Here is a 26,515-nt window from a genome sequence, read left to right on the forward strand (position 1 = left end):
TTGCTGCTTGCTATATCAATGATACTCAATAATGTTTATTATTGTTTTAACTGTCAACTAATGCAGGAGACTGCTGTCGTTTCTTTTGATCTACATTCTCAAGTCAGTGAACACTTACTCGCTGTAAACACTGACAAATTTCCAGTAGATTTTATGAACAAAACACCTCCTAGAGTATGACGTCATTACTTAGTACTTTTACCCCATTCTGCTCAAAAACACAAAACGCGCTTTTTTGTGTGTTATGGTATACTAAAGGACTAACTATTCAAAAAAAATCAGTTTTCTATCCAGATCCATTGGAGATATTGGACAGTGACATATACCAAATTGGTATAATTCTTCAACTTCACGATTTTTTTCAGACCTTCATGAGCAGCTACAGGTCTGTAAATTGTTGTATATTAACTTATTTCCCCGGACTATATGTACACACAAATTCAGATCTCTACGTCAATTGTTTCCTCTTCCCAAACATGTTTTCAATGTCCAAAAATGTTGCTACTGTAGGCCCTGATTTCACCCCGTTCAAGTGATTTTAAGCAAAAATGTTGAGAGATCAAAGTTTTAGCTCTTTACGAGTTGGAGACGTCCAGCAATTTTCAATTTGGTAGGACAAATGCATGCTGAGATATTCAAAATAACGTAAACGCCTAAAATCGAAAAAACGCAAAATGGCGCCAGCCCCTGTGTCATCATGGGATGTAAAAAGTAATTAATTGTGTTTTTGAAGTACCCTGATATAGGATAAACATTCATGAAAAAAAGTAGATTTTTTGGAGATGGTCGAGCGGCACATGCTTAATCACTTAGAATGGATTGACTCCATACTGATTCTCATATATATTCCTCCTTTTGTCCGAACCTCATTATATTAGATTCGTGATGTAATTCTGCATTAGTACCAGAGATACAGTACGAGAGCATTATACAGCCAGTTTTATAATATAAGGGAATAAAATTGTAGCTGAGCAAGGAAAAGGTACTCTGGTGTGATATCTCTGTTAAAACTTGATCTTCAATATTTCAACCCGCGCTAGGGCCATGATCACAAACATTTCTGCTGCTGACTGGAAGAGTTGAGTTGATTTTAGTTAAGCGTCCCTTTCAGCAGCGAGGTATATGAGACGTGGACCTACTGATTAACGTGGAATCCGAACCACATGAGCTCCCGCCGGGAATCGAACTCGGGTCTCCCACGCCAAATGCGCGTACGCTAACCGCTTAGCCACGAGGGTGCAGACTGGAAGAAATCACTGAGATATTATGAAGGTTTTATTCCTGTAATAACGAAACACTCCAAGTGTTCACAAAACATTAACTATATATATATATATATATATATATATATATATGTATATATTTAACGCACTCCTTCATTTTTAAGGTTCAAAATGTTTCACTGTGTGCACTAGTCCTTTAGAATGAATCATTTCCATCTGCTCAGCTTGTGCAAAACGCATTTTAGTTATGAAAATTGTAGGGATTAAATAAAACGTCCTACGTTCGTGCTCCAACAACATAGAAAGAAATGTTTTTTAATCTTTTTCATTAGGACAAGGAATCCTAAATTTAATACAGATGGGAAATTTGAGTCACCTATGGAATTGTATAATCAAGAACTAAACAAAGAGACTTATCAAAACAATAAATTTTATGTTTCATTTGCACAATGTAAATAGAGTTTTGTAAAAAGACACACATCACTATCTTCTGGCACCAGTGTTCTGCATTCAACAAGCACTTATAGTTACCTGTGACAAATCTGTGAAGAAAGAAAGAGATGAATATCATTTTCATAACTAAAATAAATTTTGTACAAGGTGGGCAGACGACAATAAAGCATTCTAAGGGAATAGTGCACACAGTGAAACAAGTAGTGAGAAGTGAAAATATCTAAACAAGACAAATCTTCCCCCCAAAAATTTTAAATCTTAAAAAGAAACGATCATAGTTCGAACTGTTAAGTGTTGAATATTTTTTTTATTGCTTTGTAGACACTTGGAGTGTTTCATTATTACAGGACTAAAGAATTGCATAATGTTTTAGTGATTTATTCCAGTTTTCGATAGAAGTGTTCGTGAACATGGTTCCAGCGCGGGTTGAAATGTGGAAGATTAAGTTTTAACAGGAATATGAAAGGACCGGATGAAAGGGGAGTTCCTTTTCTAAGTTAAATATGCATCCTAGAGCACCTAACAAGTTGTTATAAATTCAGCGACTTGTTTTTAAAGCACATTATATTTTTTTTCTTCTATTTGCATACATTTGCAGTCAGTTTTTAACACCATTAATGAAATACTGTTCGTAGAAAGGTATATATAAAGTATATAACTATTGTAAATAAGTGAAGAATATTGAAAGCATTTACTGGATAGGGCCTTTGTATTTTAGAAGTGATGATTTTTGTGTATATATGGTCATACTTTTTATATATTTTATTTCAAACTTAATCAAATGTGTAAAGCTTTATCCTTAGTTGTTAATATACATATTTGTTTGTTTTTTACCACTTCTAATCCTTCATAAACGAAGCAGAAAATATTGGCAGAGAAGGAAACTTTGACCGTGTAACATAGGTTTACATAATTTAAAATGTATTTTTTTTAGAATGTTTTAACAGATTTAGATTTAAGAAAAGAAAAAAAAAAAGCTGAACAGTTTTAGCCTATATATTCTTTTGTAATACAGGTGTATATTACGCTTTTTGTTAGGGTTTTATTACTTGTGTATTTATCAAACGTACCTTGTTAAATTTGCGTTACGGAAGTATTAATTGCTAAGTTTCGAAAGCATCTTAATTACATTTTAATGTTGCAATAGTAACACGAGCTGCAAAACATTCAATAGTAAAAATTTTACACCCAAATTTGTATAAGTAAATTCAAGAGATTGTGAAAGGTTAGGAGACTATTTGAAAATAATAATGTGCTTCAGTTTGTTTTCTTGTAATGAAGTTTTTTATTAAAGGTTTAAAAACAGTCATGTCTGTATTCTTGTGTTCTGTCTTTTTGACATCTACGGTAAGAATAAACTATATATATATATAAATATGTGTGTAACGTATAGATGAGAGTAAAGCATAGTTAGTATAAGATACACCTAAAGTGCCTATAATGTGGTTGCATTAAATGTATAGATGACTTACTTTCTCAAGCGTAATGCGTTAGATGGGTGTGTTTCTGGTGCATGTATTTTTGTAATGTCATGACTAGATTCATACTCATCTACTGCATATATGTTCTAGCATCAGCAATAAATGGAAGCCACACTCACCCACAGGAAGAAAGGAAGTCTTTGTTATCAATAAATGCACGGAATGATAATGGCCGTAAGGAGAAGAAAAAAATCAGCTGATGAGATGAGGAGATAACCATTTTTGTGCCTTTACATTATATGTGATTATTATTATTAAGTATTCTGCCTTTCGGCAGGTCCTGGGACTAAAGAGATTTTTTTTTTAATTTTAGATTTAGGCCTGGCAATATTTCTTCCACGTTTTTCGATCCTCAGCTTCTTTTAACTCCCAATATTTTCTTCTGTTTCTCAAATCGTCGATCAATTGTGTTCTTCTTCTTCTATTCCTCGCTTTCCTTCCATTTTTTCTTCTATGGCGGTGTGAAGAAGACAATTTCTTTGCAAGATGTGTCCAATCCAATTGGCCTTCCTATGAAGGATGCTGGCTAGAAGACTCCTCTTCTCTCTCATCTGTTTTAAAATATCTTCGTTCGTTGCTCTCTCTGCCCATTTTATCTTCTTCATCTTCCTCCAACACCACATTTCGAAGCTGTCTAAATATTTCTTCTCTAACTTCCGTAATGTCCCAAGTCTCTGAACCATACAGTCCAATGCTCCAGATATAGCACTTGACCAACTTCTTCCTAAGTCCAATATTAAACCTGCTAGTTAAGAGTGATCTTTTCCTTGTTGAATGCTTCTTTCGCTACGGCAATTCTCGACCTGATTTATTTGGTGCTGTAAGCATCTCTTGTCAAAATACTTCCAGATACTTGAAATTCTCGATCTCTTCAAGTTCTCTTTCTCCTACTCTGACCCATAAGGGCGCGTTTCCTCGGGATATTCTTATGACTTTCGACTTTTCGATATTGATTTCCATTTCATATAGTTTTCCGGTGTCAACTATTTCGTCAATCATCTCCTGTAGTCCTCCTTCGGTTCTAGCTGTAATAACTGTCTGATCTGCATACCTGATCTTGTTAATGATCTGCCCTCCAATCTTGAAATCTCCAATTCCCAATGTTTAATGCTTCCTTCATTAAACATTCACTTTAAATGTAGAATAATTGTGGCGACTCATCTTCTAATCTCCACACTACTGGTTTCTCCTTCATTCAAGCGCAACTTCACTCGTTGTCCTATGTACAAGTTTCGAATGAGTCGCCGGTCTCTCCAGTTGACTCCGATTTCTTCAAATATTTTTAAAAATTTCGTCCAATTGACCCGGTCGAAAGCTTTTTGCCAGTCGATGAAGCACAAACAGAGCTTTTCCTTTCCGGAATCCAAACTGATCTTTTTCTAACTTACTTTCCAGCCGTCTGTTCAGTATATGCGTGCAATAATCTTTCCAGTGTGGGAAATAAGGTTAATAGAATATAAAAACTGAAAGACAAGCAGATAAGAATTTGAGGCCAACAATAAACATGTGTACCTAAACTCTTCTATATCTTGTTACAATAAAGCTAACTTAAATTTAGATATTTCAATGCTTTAGAAGGGCGAGTCATATGTTTTGCAATGTAGGTTACTTACTTGTTTTATGTGTCAAGTTATAACTAAAGCTGTGTAGCATTTAAAGTAGAGACCATCGTCTTGCGCCGTATTTCGGCCACTTCTTCGACTCACATCTATATTAGCTTCCTGCTTCAAGGTGAAGATCTGCACTGCGGCTTTCTCGTCTTTGACTGTTGAAGCATCGAGAACTCAGGAAACGAGCCTGGACTGTAACAAGTAATAAAATAACTTGAGAAGTGAGGTCCAAACTATTTGCTGAGTGTAGGGGAGGTTCAGTTACCTGAAGTTCTTGAAGTTTATTCCGAAGAGTATGAGATTTTGCGTATCTTGCTGCAGAAAGGCTTACTTTCTGTTTACCAATGCAGGATTTAGTGGCATACATCCACTCCAGTTGTTCGAAGAACAAGTTGGCATTGGTTCGTCTGTCCGGAACGAAATCATGGTGAATGATTCCTCACAGTTTTATCACATTGTGGTCGAAACATCGTGTATGCGACAGGTTCCTGCGTTTGGCTCTTGTTTAACCCCCTTGTATCTGGTATTATTGTCTTTATATATTATTATTACTTTATGATCTATTATTTTGGGACATTCCATGTGAAATCAACCAACGAAATGACAAAATCTGACCTGACGATCTTAGATTTTTGTAAAAATTGATGCACAGCTTTATTACAATGGGAGATGAAAAATCCCAAATATTATCTCTCTCCTCCTGAAAGTTTCCCCATACAGGGTGTTCAAAAATGTCAAAAAAGGGCATTTTTCAGTTACAGTGATTATTAAAATTGTCATAAAATGGTTAATATGTGCACTAGACACTAGTGGTGAACACAAAAACCGGTTTTTCGGTTTCTAGTTTTTAGAAAAATGAAACTTTTTTTTTTTAAATTTTCAGTTTTTCACGGAAGCCGATTTCGGTTTTCTCCAAAGCCGGTTTCGATTTTCTTCAAAACCGGTACGGTTTTCCCCAAAACCGGTTGGGTTTTTCACCCGATCCGTTTTTTTTTTTTTTTTTTCGAAATTTGTTCTATTTCTGACCAGAATAGTGCTCATTGTGACCAGTTTTAGTTTCCATTGTTCTCCGGAAACCGAACGCATTTCCACAGAAATAGTTTTGCGTTTTCCAAAGGTTTTTACCGAAACCGGTTTCGGTGAAAAATTGAACCGGTTTTGCCTGTTTCGGTGAAAAACCGAATCGGGTTTTGGAGAAAACCGAAATGTTTTTTCGGGTTTGTTTTTCTAGAAACCGGTTTCCGGTTTTTATTAAAAAAAAAACTGTTTTGCCCATCCCTACTAGAGACATGAAACAAACACCATTGGAAAGCTTAAAGATTGCTCTACAAGTTGTATTATATTAAAAAAAAAAAAAAAAACTTTAAAATAAAAAATAATACTTCAAAAATTCAAAATTAAAATTTGAATTTTGAATTTCGCATAGAAATGTCCCTCTGAATTTGTTCAAAATTGTTCAGATCGTAGTCTCTTATGTGTACTAAAACACCACAAAATTTCATTTTGGGCACTCAATGGGATAGGATTCAAAATTCAACATAAACCAAGCATTGCACGATATTGACCATGTAAATATTTGGGTTCAGATATATAACCATTTGTCTATAGCTATTTACATGCAGCATCAAAGGAATTTATATTCATTTGTTTCTTGATGTATTCATTTGAATTTACACAATTATCCACCTTTCGAGTTATTTAGAAAGGTATTACGCTTCCGAACAGTACTCAATACAGGCCAATATTCTTGTTAGTCAGTATGGATGTTTCTAAATTTATATTAGCTACATTGATACATGTTATTTTCATTCCTTTGTTTCAGGATTGCTGTTACATAACTTATTATGAAAGGGAGGGATATATTTTCCCCCCTTTCGCAATATCTGTATCAAATACATTATGAAACACAGTGACACTATTCACAATCATATATACGTTAAGCACAAACAATTAGTCAATAAATTCCTTTTCCTGTTTCAATTATGCACTTCCATATGTCTGCAACAGCAGTCCTGAAACAAAGGAATGAAAATAACATATATCAATGTAGCCCAGGGTGGATTGATTTAAATCAGTCTGATTTAAATCACGATTTTAATCAAGATTTAAATCACTTGATTTTTTTAATAAAAATCGTTGATTTAAATCAAATTCCGAAATGAATTAATTTAAAGTGAAAGTAAATAAAATCCCGTTTCTCTTCTGTTATTTCGATTATGGAAGATAATAATCATAATACAATGAGACTCAAATGTATGTAAGCACAGTATGAAAACGAGTATCATGTAGGGAACGATCAGGGAAAATCCCGTTTGAACGGGTTACGGGTGAACCCTGCTTTCTTCTCTTTGTAACACAGGGTTTTAAAATATCTATTCCAACGGTGAAATCACATGGACATTTAAGATGAAAACTCTTGTGTCGACGTCTATTTGTTTGTTTCCAGATAATAGGGGCGTATTTAGAGGGGTCCGATCCCCTCTCCGAAACAAACAAACAAAACAATTAGATTTTAAAATTTTGGGCGAAATTTATGTACTAAATACATAGAAGTTCCTCGGGATCGTAATATGACAAATTTTGGATGCGTTAAAATATCGAATAATACTTTTGATAAAGTGGATACCGTACTTGATCCCATTGCAGAACATCCCGCGATCTGCGATGTGATCGCAGAAAATTTGTCAGAGGAAATAAAATAGCCAACAGAAAAGTATAAAAACGTGCCTGCTATGTATAGATGTCTTAAATGCACGGACAACTCGCATTTGAACTGTTTTTCACGTCACATAAAGCATATTTTAAACAATCACAAGTGTTTCTTCTTCTGGAACTGATCATCGTGATTTTTTTATTTTGGAATTCCTGCAGGGAATTCGTGTTATTATTCAATTCAAAATCTCTTATCGTCGCGAATTGTGTCGAGGAATTTGAAGCTTTAAAATATATAAAACGATAATTATGCCTGTCGTGCTGTATGGTTGTGAAAAATGGTCGCTTACGCTGAGGGAAGAACGCAGACTGAAAGTAATTGAGAATAAAATCCTGAAACGAATATTTTCGGAACCAAAAGGAACGGAAATGAGGAATGGCGAAAACTTCATGATGAGGAACTGCATAATTTATACCATTCACCAAATATTGTTAGGGTCATCAAATCTTGGAGGCTCAGGTAGGCAGGACATGTAGCGAGAATGGAAGAAAGTAGGAACGCTTTCAAAGTTTTAACTGGAAGTCCAATCGGAAAACGACCATTAGCAAGGCCTAGGCGCAGATGTGAGGACAATGTTAAGTTGCATCTCGCAGAAATAGGAATACAAAGTAAAAACTGGATCCAGTTGACTAAGGATAGAAGTTAGTGGAGAGCTTTTGTAAACATGGCATTGAACCTCCGGGTTCCATAGGTCATAGAGTGAGTTAGTTAATTTTAGGCAAAATTTACGTACTTTATATGTATTTCCTGCCGCTAGCTAGTTCCAATTGTTTAAAAATATGCCCCTGCCAAATATCAGTAACTTTCGTGAAAAGAAAAGTGTCATGTTGATATATATTGTTGTACTTTTTCCTTAATGCTTAAGAAACATTGTTTGGGATTGAAATAGGTTAACGATTGGGAATTAATTCAAAATTAAAACCCAATACTTTCACTTAAATGACATAATTAACATTTAATACTAATTCTTAATGTTTTTTCTTCAGTTCGCGACTTGTATTATACGAAGAAAAAGATTTGATTTAAATCAAAAAAATCGATTTAAATCAAAAAAATCAACAAAAATGATTTTTTTGAAAAAAATCATGATTTTTTTCCACCCTGGTAGCCAATATAAATTTAGAAACATCCATACTGACTAACAAGAATAATGACTTGTATTGAGTACTGTTCGGAAGCGTAATACCTCTCTAAATAGCTCGAAAGGTGGATAATTGTGTGAATTCAAATGAATACATCAAGAAACAAATGGAATTGAATATAAATTTCTTTGATGCTGCAGGTAAATAGCTACAAATGGTTACCAATCTGAACCCACATATTTACATGGTCAATATCGTGCAATGCTTGGTTTATGTTGAATTTTGAATCGGATCCCATTGAGTGCCCTAACTGAAACTTTGTGGTGTTTTAGCACACATATGAGGCTAGAATCTGAACAGTTTTGAACAAATTCAGAGGGACATTTCTATGCGAAATTCAAAATTCAAATTTGAAATTGAATTTTTGAAGTGTTATTTTTTATTTTACAGGTTTTTTTTAATATAATACAACTTGTAGAGCTATCTTTAAGCTTTCCAATGGTGTTTGTTTCATGTCTCTAGTGCACATATTAACCATTTTATGACAATTTTTAATAATCACTGTAACTGAAAAATGCCGTTTTTTGACTTTTTTGAACACCCTGTATGGGGACACTTTCAGGAGGAGAGAGGTAATATTTGAGATTTTTTCACCTCCCATTGTAATAAAGCTGTGCACCAATTTTTACAAAGATCTGAGATGGTCAAGTCAGATTTGTTGTTGTTTTGACATGGAAATGTCTCTTTTTGTTCATTTTTCAATTTTTTTCGTGTTTTCCTTTTCTATTATTTTATATATCTAAACGTACTTTAATTTCAGTCTTTCTATATTTATTATTATTATTATTATTATTATTATTATTATTATTATTATTATTATTATTATTATTATTATTATTATTATTATTTCGTCGGATGAAGTTAGGATGTCCTTAGGTATGTTAAGGTTGTCTGGAAAAAGGATTATTTTGGATCTTAAAATGCTACATTCAATTCTTCGCGGTAATTTGAATCTGTTATCAATAATAACTCTGTATACAACCAGTTATCATATAAGAAATCCGAAAATATTTAAACCCATTCAGTTTCTCAATGATGTCCCTTTCTATAAAAATTTTATCAGTAGCCAATGATTTTGCCAGTGTTATTGACATTTTTTATCATAATTTTAGTAATATACAAACAGTTACATAATCATTTCATTATCAGCTGAGAGTATTATTTTCTTTTATATAACAGCATGTTTATTTTATGCATGATTTTTTTCCTTTTCTGTGCATGTATAATTTGTATTTTATAATGTATTATATTTATTTTTGTTATTAGCATGTTATTTGTATGGAAATTGAAAGTGGGCAGTTCTGTCTGTAATTTCCAGTATGCAATAAAAATTATTATTTCCTTTATCTACAGCCCGTTCCAGTAGCTTACTTTCTTTTACTAAACGCTTTTCTTCTTATATCCTGATAATGTTGTATTCTAATTCGTGCAGCTGGATGCTAGTTGTCTTTTCTGTTAATTATTTTCCTTTTCTCCCAAATACTTTTCCTCTCTGTCTCATGGAGCTCTTAGACTGTACCTTCTTTAGTGTTGTGATCATTTTCTAATAATGATTTTTTTTTTGTTCCCCTGTCTGTTCGGGATTCCTTTTTTTCTACCATAAACAAATTATATGACAAAGCTTCTTTGTGGAAGACCCAAATTGTGTTCAGAGTCGGAAATCACGCTACGTTGTAAGTATCTTCGATGCTAAAAAGTATGTTAAATTCCAATACTACTAACCAAATTCACAGAAAAAAGTGAAAATATTACTACACAACAATAAAGAAGATAATAGAGGCTTCCAACTAAACACACTGTTCGCTAGAAAATGAAATAAGTTTTATTTATTTACAGCAGAAGTGCTGTTAAGCGACCACCAGCGGTCTATTGAAAATAAATTGTTAAAAGAGATAGTTACTTTCTTAAATTTAGATTTTTCCTGGGGAAAAAAAAATGGTCGTTGTTAAGGATACAAAACACCTACTGTACATTAACGTAATTGTGAGTAGGGATTTTTATCAGTTTCAATTTAAATATATTTTATTCCCTTACGACTCGACTAAGCTTTATTTTGACAGTGGTTCTGATCCCACTTTTAAACGGTAGGTCCCATCTCTGTGGTATCAATACTGAAAAGTGACGTAGAATTCCAACCAACCAAATAACATCCGTTTCTCGTTACTGAGTGCATACAAGGAAGGAATTAGTTGCAAGCTGTCTCTGCTACATTTTTTTTTTTTCTCGTATAAGCATCTAAAATAAGTTAATACGCGCCTTCTCGTTGCAGTTTACAAAGTTGCAGTCTTATGCATTTGCTCTTAGTCTTGACATAATTATAACATTGAGTAAGACTAAACTGATCCCTCTTCACTGTGCCGATTATGACTGATTTCTGAGGGCAAGGAAGAGAATTACAATGCAATATTCTAATTATATAGTGAATTCTTAGGAACTGCAGATGCGGTATAAAGATATCTGAGTTCAGTTTATATAAAAGCACAAATATTCGAATTCGTTTTAACTCTAATTTAAGAATTCCACACTTCCTAAATACTTTTCTTGTCCTCTGTCGTCCAGTGATCGGAGTAAGAACTGGTCATTGAGTAGGGGTTCAAAATACACTAAACTTACGAGATTTGACGTCGGTTCTTACAAACAGTGGCCTTTAAGTAAGTTGGTCACTTAAGAGTTTCATTGTATTAATTTAACAGAAAGTTTTTTAAAAGCAAAATACGAAAACATAATTTGCTGTTTTATATTTCTGTTTCGCCATCTGCTATTGTATCAAGTATTATCATACGAACTTTACGCTGTTCATATGAGGCGTTCTGGGTAATAAGTGCGAACTCAGTATCAGGTACGTTTTTAAAATTATTAATTAATTTATATATCTGAAGATATGTGATAGCAATCACAATTCCATGTAGATATATTATGGAGCTCGCCCTTCTTTTCCATAATTATGAAATGAAAAAAAAAAAAAAAAAAAAAAGGTTGGACTCCATAATAACAACTAATTGGTAGAGGAACGTTTTGTTCAGTTCGCCATTACTACCTGGGATGCTCATATATTGTCAGTAATACAAGAAGTTTTGCTGTGTGTTGTTCAGATCATTATTATGCATGTGTGTGTTTAAATTGTACTTAAACTACTATTTGTGTTGGTAGTTTTATTAATACACTTTAGTTTAATCTTTACATTGATCAATAGTTTGAATAGTCTTTCCTTTAGTAATTGTTCGGGAATGCAAAGAAAAGCCACTCTTTATAAAATCTAAGTTTCTACTCCGTACAGCATAGCAGTTTAAAACTGATGGACCAGCTTGAGTATAGTGTGTTGAAAGAAAGTTGAATAGTCGTTTTTTAAATTTTTTTTTTCGCTTGTAAAGACAACTATTTAAGATGCGTAGCTTTTTTATATAAATCTTTAGAGGAAAATATCATGTTTAGGTTCTTCTTTTTATTGAGGATTAATTGAGAATTGAAGATTTTTGAGGATTAATTTATGGTTTTTGTTGTAGCTTGCTCATGGACTAGCAGTTGCAGAACGTGCTTTAGAATTCGAGCACCGAGACTTGCATTGGGGCAATGTGCTTGTGTCGAGAATCGAAGAATCAGATATCAAATACATAATGTATGGAGATGAGTACGTTGTTCAAAGCAAAGGCGTTCGTGTTGTAATCATCGACTTTACCCTCTCTAGAATGTATTACAAAGGCTGTTACATTTTCAATGATCTTGCACAGGATCCTGGACTCTTTACGGCAGAAGGCGATTATCAGTTTGATATCTACAGGCATATGAAAGAGTGCACAAGGTAAGTTTGCTATATGTATAAGTAAGTGAGCGTCGCGTAGCTTTTGTGTATGTGTTGGTCCGTCTGAGACCATAATTTTCGCATAACTTCCGATTTTAATGAAAGTTTGATATGTGCCTTCCTTCCAGCATACAGAATGACCCTATTGTTTGGGATTGCGATACCCACGAAGAATCAAGGGTAAAATCTATCCTATGTTGCAAGTTTCCACATAATACATATAGAATAATTTTCCAGTATAACCTACGTAAAAATTTCTATTTCGGTAAAACAGTCTATATTTTCTTTATGGCATTCTTATCTGTGTTTTCTCGTTGGTTGTGGTTGAAATTGGCCATGGATTTAGATAAAAGGGAGTAAGTTTTGACATACTTTGCAATACCACTAGATAAAGTGTGTTGCCAACACAAAATTGCTTTTGTAAGAACACTACGCCAGATTATTACATATTTCGAATCTTATATATTAAACGAAAACTTACGAAACCATATTTATTATTCAGTGTTGTAAATCAAGAATGCTACAATATCAGGAACATACACATTTTCGAGCGTTTTGGAACATTAATATACTTCGGAAAGAACTAAAAGTATATAAAGTTATTTTCCTTAATTTTGTCCCGTCATACGAAGTAAAATATTACTCTCTCTACATTTTAAAATTTCCAGAAATGTTATACATTTCTACTGTGGGAATTTTAATAAAGAACGTTTCAGAGAACAGGTTTTTGTAAATTCTTTTCTGTTTTAGAAGCCAATTCTAATTTTGCATGGAAGATGGCACTTGCGTTGATCAGTGAATGATCAAACTTAGCCAGAAGGACTGATAATCAAATTACAAGATCTCTGTACAGGACAACGTATGAAGAAAGAAAGAAAAAGAAAACTACAATTCAGGACTATCATACGGATAACAACATTGAGACATTTAAGAATGGACATCAGTCATATGGGGGAGGGGGATCGCAGGAATATAAGGGGCGATCAACTGAAACCTGTTCAGTAGTCATACTTCATGAAATAAATTTTATTTCGAGCGGAAACTTGTACACTATCTAGAGGCGTCTATGGTTAGCGTGCAGTAAAAATATTGTTCAGAAGAAGTCACTAATGAGCATTCAGACACTTGTCCCACTGTATCACTAACTTACAAATGCCGTCCATATAAAATTTGGACGGCTGACTATCAAACCAATGACGCACAGCGTCCTGAACCTCAGCGTCAGACTGAAATCTCTGACCTTTCAATGCCTTCTTTAGAAGCCCAAAGATGTGAAAGTCACAAGGTAAAAGATCAGGGCTGTAGGGCGGTGTCGCAATATTTCCCACTTGAATCGAGCAACATGGGCTTGACCAGGACGGGGATAATCAGTGGTTTGTTCACCCCCCTTCCGAACCATTCTGGCCCAGTCCACCACTATTGTTTTGGAGACACATGCATCACCATACACGTCTTTCATACGCCGGAACACTTCAGCTGGTTGATACCTTTTAGCACTCAGAAACTGGATGACGGCACGCTGGTCCTGTTTGGATGGATGGAGATCTTGAACGCCATCTTTCAGTCGTTATACCTGCAAAACGAAAACACGTATCAATAACATTCCTACACCCAACACACAGGAACATCAGCCGTTACACACTATTAAACAAACAATATCCTTCTACACACTAGACCAATAATACATGGAACGAACGGGTTTCAGTTGATCGCCTCTTATATATAAAAATTTAGTTAAGAATTAAGTGGAGAAAAGTACATCTAGGCAGACAAAAAAAGATTGAAGGATAGTATAAATTAATAATGAAAATTGCAACTTCATTGTTTTTATCCTGAAGCTTTCTGATTTGTTTCTGGGGTAATGAACTCTTGAATTTCGGAAACCTTAGAATTATGTAGTGCCGTGGTTTTTGCATTGATTGATCTATTAAATAATGTTATTTTCTATGTCATGGCTTACCACAGATGTACTAATTGTTGTGGGGAAAAAAAGTGATTGTTACTAATTTGATATTGTTTCATTTCTGTTTATTTTCAGGAACGAGTGGAAGACATTTCAACCGTATACCAATGTCCTGTGGTTGCACTATATTGTGGATAAATTGTTGAAAAGCTCTGTGTACAAACGAAGAAATTTGAAATGCCATAAACAAGCAATAGAACGTCTTCAGAATATATTTGATGCTCTTTTGTATTACTCGAGTGCCTTCGATTTCGTTGTGACGCAAGAATTTGAAAAGTTTCGGGATAGTTCTGCCGGTGTTAGTACCAGTGTTGCTACTGCAAATAAGACTGCAAAAGAAAGGAATGCAGCGGCTTATTATTTGTAAACTTAAAACAGTATTTGTAATTCTTCGTACCTTTTTCTCACATAAATTGAGGATGAAAGATGTCTTAGATTGTAAATAAATATCACAAAACATGAATTTTATAAAAAGGAAATAAAAATATTATTTTTAAACTATTGTGTTAGTTTTTGTAAGAAACTTGGCAACTTGTCAGGTATATATATATATATTATATATTGTAATATCCCATGTGAAGTTGTTTACAAACAAATTCACGCATCAAGTGTTTATAACCACCACCTCGTGCTTCATCAAGAGGAACTTCCACCAGGGGGACCTGCAATCACTTGCAGACGACGTTTAGCCCCTCCCACGGAGCAGAAGGCGAAATTGAAGCAGCAGCAGCGCCACCGTCACCCAAGGGACGCTATAAATTGGACAGAAGAATCCAGCTCAGTACCAGTTTTCTGGTGACCCTCCTTTAGTCTGCTACGGGACTCTTGGAGTAACCTAACCCCAGGCCTCTAGTCTGCTACGGGACTACGCCTATCCTATCTCCTGGCGTAGCCTACTACGGGGCTCTATCTGGGAATCCCAACCTCAGCCGCTTAGCCTGCTACGGGGCTCTGTTGGCAATTTAACCTGCCTCTGCTTGCTACAGAGCATTGGTTCCTTAACTCCACTCCTCTTAGCCTGCTACGAGGCTCTGTTGGAGATCCTGTCTGCGACCACTCGGTCAAAGACTACCTTTTACTTACCTTTTGAAATAGAGATCAGATTGTATAGTATTTTGTACAAATACTTTATAGTGGATTTTATAATAAAATACTGGTAGTGGGAGTCGATTCCGGACGCTCTACCTCTTCCTTATATATGAGACAAAACTACACAAAGTTTTACATGGTAGAGGCTTGACCGACTCAGAGTAAGCTCTGAATACTCCCCTACCGGACAGTATTTTTATTAACTGGAAGTGGACTTTTTTTTTTCTTTCTTTCTTTCTTTGGAAGGTATGTGAATTTTTAAGTGTTAGTACTTTTAGTGAACTGAATTTGTTTATGCCTCAAACTAAAACTGGTAAAAACACTTTTCCAGAAAACATTTTTAATATGGAGCAGAATTCGCGTCTTTCCTTTAATGTACCACATCTTACTAAATACTCGGGTCATGTGACGGAGGATCCCGATAGGTTCTTTATGCTCTTTGACCATCTTGCATCATTACATTCGTGGAACGAACAGAAAAAGAAGGAGCTGTTACCTATGTATTTGCAAGATGTCGCTCTGGATTTAGTTTTGCAATTAAAAGCTCAGAATCAATTGGACACACTAAATTATAATCAATTAAAAGACAAATTAATAGATTTGAGCAGGCCGAAACTTCCAGCGTATAAGGCGGAATTTGAAATTTTCCAGGTTCATCAAGGGGAAAATGAACCTATAGATGCTTACTTACTTAGGAAATTAAGAGTAATTAGGCAAGTTTTACCTCAGGCCACCGAGGAACAGAAAGTCAATTATTTATCATTAGGTTTGCAGGGTTTTTTTTTTTTTTTTTTTTTTTTTTTTTTTTTTTTTTTTTTTTTTTTACAAAAAATAGCATTAGAATCCTTTACAACCGTTCAGGCTCTACAGACTCTCTTACATAATTTAGAAAAAAGCGAATGACTTGATGAAGAAACGTGATTATGTTGAGCTACAACAGACCATTTACTCACTGTGCGTACAAAATACACCAGTCAGCAATTTACATTCGAGACCGATCGCTGGCGCTTCCTTTCCTGTTCACCAGCAACAATAACAAATCACATATCCGTTATGTAATCCAGCGCATAATTGTAGTCAATATCAACAACCTCCTGCCATGTTCCCTGCACCTTCTGCACCACAATTACAAGCTACACCACAAAATCAAATACCTACAAGTTCCTCCCACCAAACCGCGAACCAGAATCCCCCGCCCTATCCCCCGGCGCCTAGCACTTCTAGTAATTCTGTTAGACTTTTCTAAATTAGCAAACTAGATGGCCGAACTATCACTTTTGGTGGCCCAGAATGCTATGAAAGCCTCACAATTTAGAAAAGGCGGCCGTAATAATCATAAATCGAAAAACACAAATAATAATCAGAACCATCAGAAAAATGGGAGAAAGAATGGTCCTAAAAACAACAATAATATCAATAATGATAGGCCTAGACCGGAAACTGTCACTGTATGTGGGACGTGCTATAAGAGAGGACATACCTCCAGCGTATGTTTTAAAAATACACAACAACAGGGAAACGTATAGACGGGCCCCAGGACAGACCCTTACTAGAAAATGTTCTGGGAGCCGAAAACATAGATAAAAATGAGCATCAGATGATAGAGAACACATCGCTATATGCAGTGGCTCTTTTGTCGGAAAGAAGAGAAAGTGTTTGTTAACATGTTAAATCAAGACCATAAATTATTAGTTAACGTATCGGTTAATAGAGAAAAATATCCAGTAATTATTGATACCGGAAGTTCGTTGTCTCTGTGGCCTAGATTAGCCATTCCTCCTAATACAAAATTAATCCCTTTTAACACTAATTTGAGAGGAATTGAGAATTCTATTATAAATCTACGATACATAGCTTTAATTAAATTTAGATTGGGCTCAACGACATTCTCACATTACTTCAGAATCTTAGAACATGGAGACTTTCTACCTCTATTTGGCGAGGATATTTTAAACCGATTGCAAGCAAAGATCGATTTGCAAAATCATACACTGTCAGTGTATAAAAAACCTAGACCTCCACAGTATCCAAGGGAGATTAATACTCAGGAAAAACTATCGGCTAGTGCCATGAATACAATTAGGCAATGCAAATCGGCTGATGTTTTCACAACCAGAAAAGTCACTATACCTGCCAGGACACATTTCTTTTTACCTATTAGTATTAAAAATCAGCAGAAAAAACGCAAACATTTTTTCATTTCTCCATTAGAGAATTTATTAGACAGGCATGGTCTGCAAACATTGCCTACCAAAGTACCTAAAAATAACCTCACTCTATTAATATCGAATCCTACAAATAAGCCGGTAACACTAGCAAAGAACACACCTGTAGCATACGTAGAAGAGAATCTTCAAGAAATAGATTTACAGGGTAATTGTCCAGATAGTGGCCATGATGACGAAACTTTTTACAGATCAGAAAAAGACATTCAGGATCGATTAGAAGAAACAAAATCATTTTTTGATATTAATTTGTTTAACATAAACCCGGATTTATCAGAAGAAAAAAAGAAAGCCGTACAAGATTTACTCTTTAAATACGGAGATGTTTTTTCCTACACACCAACAGATATTGGATATTTCCGAGGTTATATACATAAAATAAGGATAGACAAAGGAGCATCCTTTCATCAAAGATCTCCGGTTCCATTAGCGGTAAGACCTCAAATTGACTTACAAATTAAGCAACTCTTAGACGCCAATATTATCAAGGAAACTAGCGATAGTTCGTTTTCATCGCCATTGCTCATTGTGAAAAAGCCCAGGACTTCGGAATTCCGGCTAGTTTTGAACCTCCAAGCTTGCAATAAGTTCTCACACTACTTGAGTATTCCATGGGGGGCGCGGTGGCTCAGTGGTAGAGCGTTCACCTCTGGTGCTTGGGGTCCCGGGTTCGATCCCAGCCCCCACCAAGTGAACTTTGTGGTGGACAAACACCGTGCTCGTGGGTTTTCTCGGGGTTCTCCCGTTTCCTCCCACATTCTTCATTCCACCATTTCACTCATCTCTCATCATCACCGTCTCCTTTAGCCTAACCGGCATAATCGTGAGACGTAAAACTCAAAAATTTCATTTCATTTTGAGTATTCCATTTCAAAATACGGAGGATATTCTACACGTTTTAAGAGGAAAAGTCTGTATATCCACCATTGACATAAAATCCTCGTATTTCCAGCTATTGTTGCATCCCAAAACCCAAAAATACATGACTTTTGAGGTCAACCATACTAGAAAGGCATATAAATTCCAGAAGTGTACCATGGGTCACTCCAGTTCCGCCGCCGGACTCAGTATAGCTGTACGCATGCTTTTAGAGGGCCTACCACCCCGTATAACTGCATTTGCTGATGATTTGGTCATAGGAAGTAAAAATTGGAAACAAGAGTTATCGGATTTAGAATTACTTTTTAAAAGATTAAGAAAGCATGATTTTCGTGCCAGTCCAAGGAAGACCCACTTATTATACACAGAATTGGACGTTTTAGGCTTCACAGTTAGTGGGAAAGAAATCAAGATTTCACCCAAAATCGCTAACAAGATTCGAAATTTTAAGAAACCAACAACTAAAAGAACTCGGAAAAGCTTTTTAGGATTATGCTCTTATTTAAGAGCACATATCAAAAATTTCTCGGAAAAAATAGAACCATTTCAGTGCCTTTTAGACAAGAACTCAAAATTTAAATGGACCTCTCAGTATGACGAATTATTTAAGAAACTTAAGACGGACATCATACACGCGCCATCTTTGTTTCACTTCGATCCCTCATTGGAAATACGCGTGTATACTGACGCTTCCTCTATCTCCGCAGGAGGCTTATTATCATGCTATAACCATAAAACGAAACAAGAACGTGTTGTTGTCTATGCTAGTAGACGTTTTACACCAAGTAAAAGGAAAGCATCCACTTGGCAAAAAGAGCTGTACGCCTTAATTTATGTTTTGAGAAAATTTAGATACTCCCTACTAAATAGAAGATTTAAATTATTTATAGACGCCAAATGCTTGACATCTCTCAACACAGGCGGACAAAGTTGGAAAATTTAGTCGCTACCGAATATTCTTAGCAGACTACAATTTCGAAATACAACACATTAAAAGTCAATTACACCCAGCGGACATCTTTAGTCGTTTAGAAGATAAACAAGAAATTAAATTGAAAAAAAAAAAAAAAGTTGACAACTTCTCGGACACAGAAGATGCTAAAGTATTTGCATCCCATTCTTTAGACACTACTCTCCAAATTGAACAACCTATAATCCTACCAAATTTAGTAGAAGAACAAAGGAAAGATCCTTCATTCTCTGACATTATTACTGTTTTGGAAAATAAGGAACCTAATAAGTTGTCTACTCTTCGGGCCGCAAAATATTTTTCTTTAAAAGACGGGATATTATACAGAACACAGAAGCATCCCCAATTAGGACTGCTATATTTACTTTGTGTGCCGAAATCTTTATTAAGTAAGTGGTTTGATGCCTTACACAATAACCCCATGGCACCACATTTTGGATATACCAAAATATATCATTCGGCGCTTAGGAAATACTACTTTCCTAATATGAAAGCGTACATTGCCAACAGAATTAAGACATGCATTTTGTCAGAAACTCAAGAAATTACCAGTTCAACCAGCGGGTCAATTACTCCATCACCCACCTAAGCCGATCGCAAAAGCTTGGCAATATGATTCTATTGGAAAGATAACAGTGGGAAATGGACAATTTAAACACATATTAGTGGCCATAGAAATGTCCACAAGATATTGTGTGACCAAGGTTGTGGACAACATAACAGCGGAAGAAATTGAACAATTTCTTATATATGACATCATACTCAAATTTGGACCTTTTTCATATTTATATCTGGATAGACATCCAGTACATAGCGCTAAGAGGCTGCAAACTTTGGCAAAATGCTATAACTTTGAATTTAAATTCTGCCCCGCATACGACCATAAAAACCTAGGCATAGTGGAAACATTCCACAAGACAATACAGAATGCAATTTAAATTTTTCGTGCAAGAAAACCAAAATCTTTGGCCGAAGCTGATACCATATATTACATTCGCAATTAATACATTCGTACAAGCCGGAACTAAATATTCAGCTTTTTTCCTCATGTATGGATATGAACCTAAGACCATCTCTGATATTGCGTTAGCGTCAACTCCCAACATTATATGTCAACAAAGAACATTTGAATAAAATACGCGAGAGTGTACATAATAACTTGATCGCTAGCTATAATAAGCAGAAAAAGTATTTCGACAGCAGACACCGACAAACTCAATTTGAAAAGGGACAAAAAGTACTGGTCTACTTTCGTAATCGACAAATAAGAGTACCGGAGAGTTTCTTAGCTTCCTACGTGGGACCCGTTCAAATCCTGGATAGACTGAATCCTAACCTTTATAAGATAGAATTTCCAAATTCTTTTCGGCAGAGAATACAAATCTCAATAGACCGAATTAAGCAATTTTATGAAGACAGAGATTATATAGAACAAGGATAAATAACTTCTTTTTATTTTCTACACGAGCGAAAAAATATACAGTACTCACCACTAGGAAGAAGGAAATACAGAGACACGACTTCAGCAGATAAAGACACTTTTCATTACGATGCAAACATTCATTTCCTCTTAACTTTACAAAAAGCTGATTCATTTATTTTACGGTGGACTGAAAGAATGTGCAAACATTCATTTCCTCTTAACTTTACAAAAAGCTGATTCATTTATTTTACGGTGGACTGAAAGAATGCTGAGACCTGCATTTTTGCATTTAAAAGGCACTTGATCTTTACAAAGACAACTAACCTATATATTACAATTCCTTGATATATTTTCTTTTTCCACTATGAACTACATATTGTCACCGACATTATGCAACATAATTATAGAACAGGATGTTCCAAAAGTTATGACCACACTTACATTATACAGGATGACCAGGAATTCTGGACCATCATTATCAGCGTCATTGGCATTTAAAATTGGATTATTTTATTGAAATACATATCTTTAGTGCATATATTTTAGAAACTTTTGCACCTTATACAGGGTGACCAAGAAATCACGCCGTTCGAATCACGAACTTTCTAATATAAATTACCTTTATATCTCAGTGTCAATAGTAGCTTTTTTAATACTTCTCTTATAATTTTATACATATTATATCGTCGTCTTCGCTCGTTACCAAACAGATCTATTACGACCCGCATAGAAATTTCATCTCCTATTCCATTGGAAACATTTACTACCAATAATACAACTAAGGAGCAACCGCTAAGACAGACTCCAACTCCACTTACTATTAGTGAATTAGTATATATTTATTGACGCCAAGCCAAAAACAGCCCTATCTCGAGGGAAATGAAGTATCATGTACCATGTACGGATCCTGCCTGTATATAGGGACCACCTGTTTAGTGCTCTATTCCCCTACCGCATTACTGCTGCGAAAATTGATTTTCATTTATTTCAGTGCCACAAGTGTTTAGTGCTGTGATTTTTTTGCGTGTGATTCCTCAGTGTTGCCAACTATCACAAAAAAATAACCCTTCGGCTTATTTTTAAACAAGCCAGGGGGTGTAATATCCCATGTGAAGTTGTTTACAAACAAATCCACGCATCAAGTGCTTATAAACACCACCTCGTGCTTCATCAAGAGGAACTTCCACCAGGAGGACCTGCAATCACTTGCAGACGACGTTTAGCCCCTCCCATGGAGCAGATGACGAAATTGAAGCAGCAGCAGCGCCACCGTCACCCAAGGGACGCTATAAATTGGACAGAAGAATCCAGCTCAGTACCAGTTTTCTGGTGACCCTCCTTTAGTCTGCTACGGGACTCTTGGAGTAACCTAACCCCAGGCCTCTAGTCTGCTACGAGACTACGCCTATCCTATCTCCTGGCGTAGCCTACTACGGGGCTCTGTCTGGGAATCCCAACCTCAGCCGCTTAGCCTGCTACGGGGCTCTGTTGGCAATTTAACCTACCTCTGCTTGCTACGGAGCATTGGTTCCTTAACTCCACTCCTCTTAGCCTGCTACGGGGCTCTGTTGGAGATCCTGTCTGCGACCACTCGGTCAAAGACTACCTTTTACTTACCTTTTGAAATAGAGATCAGATTGTATAGTATTTTGTACAAATACTTTATAGTGGATTTTATAATAAAATACTGGTAGTGGGAGTCGATTCCGGACGCTCTACCTCTTCCTTATATATGAGACAAAACTACACAAAGTTTTACAATATATATATTATGCATTTGAGAAGTCAAGTAAATAGATATTTCGAAATTGTATCTGCATGAATTTTATGTAGTATAGTTGACTTAAAAACAAGAGAAAGTGATTTTAGCGTTTTGTTTGAACTTGATTGATATCAAATTATAGGATTTACAAAACTGCAAGCGATGTATTTAGTTGTATTGGAAAGTAATTTTTAAATCGGGATTTTTATATCTATGTAAAATAAATGCGTTGTGTATACCTATATGTTACTTTTTATGTGAGAATGTGATCTTTTATATCGGTGCAGACCCCTAACAGAGAAAGAAAGATGTGTTGCTACACCTAATTTGTGCACGTGAATGATACGTTAGTATTTTCATGAGAATATATTACTCTATGTAAAATGAATTACTACGAAATCCATCGTAATGAAAGCACCTTCCTGTGAAAGGTTTGTGGGCATATACTCTACTGCACTGCCGTGTCGTGACAAAACGCTGTAACTTTGGCGGAGAAGTTTTGCGAAAATAAGCCGTAAAGTTTTCATTCGAAAATGTGATCTGTATCGTGTACAACCAGTGTATCTTGACTTTGGAAACACGTGGTTACATGTAATGTTACGTAAATGCATGTTGTGTGATTAAATTTGGTGAAAATTGATTGGTTGACCATTATTGCCTAGTTACACTGGTTCTACACGATACAGATCACATTTTCGAATGAAAACTTTACGGCTCATTTTCGCAAAACTTCTCCGCCAAAGTTACAGCGTTTTGTCACGACACGGCAGTGTAAGTGAATGCGATGTAAAGTAACTCCCATATCTTTGGCCTCGAATCCCCAATTTTCTATGCTACACATTTGCTTCTGTTCAGTGACTTCACCACTCCACAATAGGTCACGATAGCCATCTCTCTCTGCAAGAATATTCAGTAAATATGTTAAGTCGGTAATATACAGAGTTGTAAACGAACGCGCTCGTCTTCCGTAAGTTTTCTTAGGAGCTTACTGTTACCTAATCTCTGAGAAGAACCCTGTTTGGAGATGAAGATAGACTAATAATGACTAGCAAATTACGCACAATTATGGAGTTAGACATGGATCTATGAGGGGCAGTTAAATGAAATCCAACACACGCGAAAAAGTAACAATGGAATGTTTTTTATTCAAAAGTAACGTTAATACGTTTATGCCACTGAGACAAGACGATCAATTCCAGTCTTGTAGAAGTGATTAGATCGCTGATGGATTCACAACCTCACCCACTCTTGCACTTCCTCGTCCGACTGAAACCGACGTCCACGAATGTCTTTCTTCAGGTCGCCAAAAATGTGAAAATCACAATGGGAAAGGTCTGGGTTGTACGAAGGATGTTGAAGCGTATCCCTCACCAGACTGGCAGTATGGGCATTATCATGCAAAAGGACGAGTCCTTCCGGCACCATTCCTAGGCAATTTGACTTATGGCGCGTCTTAGTTTCTGCAAAGTCTTCATAGCGCTTCTGATTTATTGTGGCCCCACACTCGAGGAAATCAACAAGCAGAGGGCCCCTTTAGTCGAAGAAGCTCATCAGGACTTTTCCGGAACTTGTGTGGGATTTCTTTGGTGGGGGAGAATTGGGGTGTTTTCATTATTGGCTTTGCCATTTGCTCTCTGGATCAAAATGGTAGCACCACGTTTCGTCCCCAGTGACGATACGTGACAGAAACGCATCCTCTTTCTCTGGTACCGCTGCAAATGCATCAGACACGAGACTATCTTTTGTCCCTCCGTCAGTTGATGCGAAATCCGCTTCGCGCAAATTTTTTTGGAACTGCAAGTGTTCTTTGATAATAGCATGCACGGAGCCATGGGTAATTCCGACTTGAACACGAGTTTCCTCTGTAATTCGTCGGTTTTTCTGGATAAGACCATCAATCCGTGCAGTCACATCGAGGGTAATGGATCAATGGGTCTTGCAGTGATGTGCTTCCTTCTTGGAATCTGTTACGCGACTCCTGCACACTTGTCAGTGGCATGCAGTATTCGCCATACACAGCAGACATGCAACGACGAGTTTCGCATGTTCCAACACCCTTAGGGGGGAAAAAAAATCATTACATTCATTTATTAAACGAACTGCGTGTACCTGTGAGTTGTCACTATGCATTTCTCCTCCGAGAGATGGCAATATTGACAAGCAGCAGCAGTGTTACCAACTTTTGCGAGGAATGTGTTTTTATGGAGGGTGTTCGGTTTTCATTTGACTGCTGCTTATACTTGCTGAGTCTGTGGTGTTTGATTGATATGTTTCAAAAGATTATTTCTTGGTTTCAGCACCGATGATTTAAGAGCCAGCAAAACTGAGTGCAGTTAGTATGGATTAAGAGCATCAATTTAACATGGGCCATTACCTTTCATTATATATATATATATATATATATATATATATATATATCGAGTTTATGAAGTCTTTTGAAAAAAAAAAATGGCACAACACAATATAAGCTACAGATACTTAATACAGCTGCACCGGAAAAGACTTCACATTAAACTGTAATTTATTATATTAATAACCCAAAACACTGTACGGAAAGCAATGGAAGTTTAGAATGCAGATAAAACCTTTGTTCTTTTTCTAAAATAGACCATTTTTTTTTCCAAAAGCAACCTTAACGATTTTTCTTTCAAATAACAATACAAATTATTAAAAGATAAATAAAATAATGAGTAATTTGAACAATCCTTCACTGGTGTTATTTCTTTTCCCTATATTTAAGCAGTTGGCCAAGTCCACACTAGATCGGATTCCTGGCGTCTGCTTTCGAGGGAAAGGGGGTCTTCATTTTTGTCTTGAAAATCCATCTTGAACCTAAAAGAAGAAAAACGAAACCTGCTAATGGTTCAAGAGGAGGAGGATGCTTTAAGTAGGGATCGGCGGAGCTCTACAATGCGGTCCTTCGTTAAAAAAAAAAAAAAAAAAAAAAAAAAAAAAAAAAAAAAAAAAAGTGCAACTCGGCACAGAGATAATGTAGTCGTCTTTTTTTTAAAAAAAAAAAAAAAAAAAAAGATAACACACCGTCTCCACTACTATTAGTTCATGGCGATAGTTAAAACTTTCCGATATCCCCTCGTATACTACCGCTTCATTTACAAAGTCATACTTTAGGAAATTAATATTAAAAGTCTGTTGTGATATAGCAAAATTCAATAAAATGTCACTTTTGTTATCAACTTTGCTTGGAAATGAAAAAGATGGTAAAAAAAAAAAATGAAAAAACATTTCTGTAGTATCTTTGCATGTTATATTTAGAGATCATTCCTATGAAAACAACACATTTTAAAAATCCAATCCTGAATCCAGCAACAGGTAAACACTACAAACATTCATAATCTTTCTCGATTTTTTAAAATACATATGAGGCACTCAAGGCCGAAGTTTCCTGGTGTTTGGTTGCATTTGAGTTTTTATTTTCTCTTTCATCACAGTAGTTCCTTGCACAATGACTAGACAATGGAATATCTTACTCTAATTATACAAAGAATACTCTCGCTTTCTGTTAGCATTTAATAGCTTTCATGACATTGTTTGGTTCTTAGACTCTGTGCATTACAGAAAACGAATAATCATATTAAATTATCTTTTATCCAACCACTCACCATGCACAGCATGACATACAATAACGAAACATACTTTATAATTTCTGATATATAATTTTATATACATATTAACAATTTAGATATTAATATACCCAAAAAGAGTTTTTAAAAACTCGCGACCATAAATTTCAAAGAAAATGGCCAAATAGTTACGAAATTTGGT

At 35.6% G+C, this 26,515-nt stretch overlaps 1 protein-coding gene across 5 annotated transcripts in view; it reads left to right on the forward strand.

The window, feature by feature from the left end:
* The window catches only part of Haspin (haspin), a 152,513-nt gene extending 137,627 nt beyond the window's left edge, over positions 1 to 14,886 (forward strand). For all 5 annotated transcript variants that reach the window (XM_081767536.1, XM_081767535.1, XM_081767546.1 and 2 more), the window contains 2 exons: positions 12,126 to 12,421; positions 14,460 to 14,886. In XM_081767536.1, the coding sequence (XP_081623662.1) occupies positions 12,126 to 12,421; positions 14,460 to 14,751 (588 nt within the window). In that variant the 3' untranslated portion in view covers positions 14,752 to 14,886. The remainder of the gene's footprint in view (positions 1 to 12,125; positions 12,422 to 14,459) is intronic.
* The last annotated feature ends 11,629 nt before the right edge of the window (positions 14,887 to 26,515 follow it).

Source organism: Thermobia domestica, chromosome 1, assembly GCF_964235325.1.
Source record: "Thermobia domestica chromosome 1, izTheDome1.hap1.1, whole genome shotgun sequence".
In the NCBI taxonomy this organism is placed as follows: Eukaryota; Metazoa; Arthropoda; class Insecta; order Zygentoma; family Lepismatidae; genus Thermobia; species Thermobia domestica.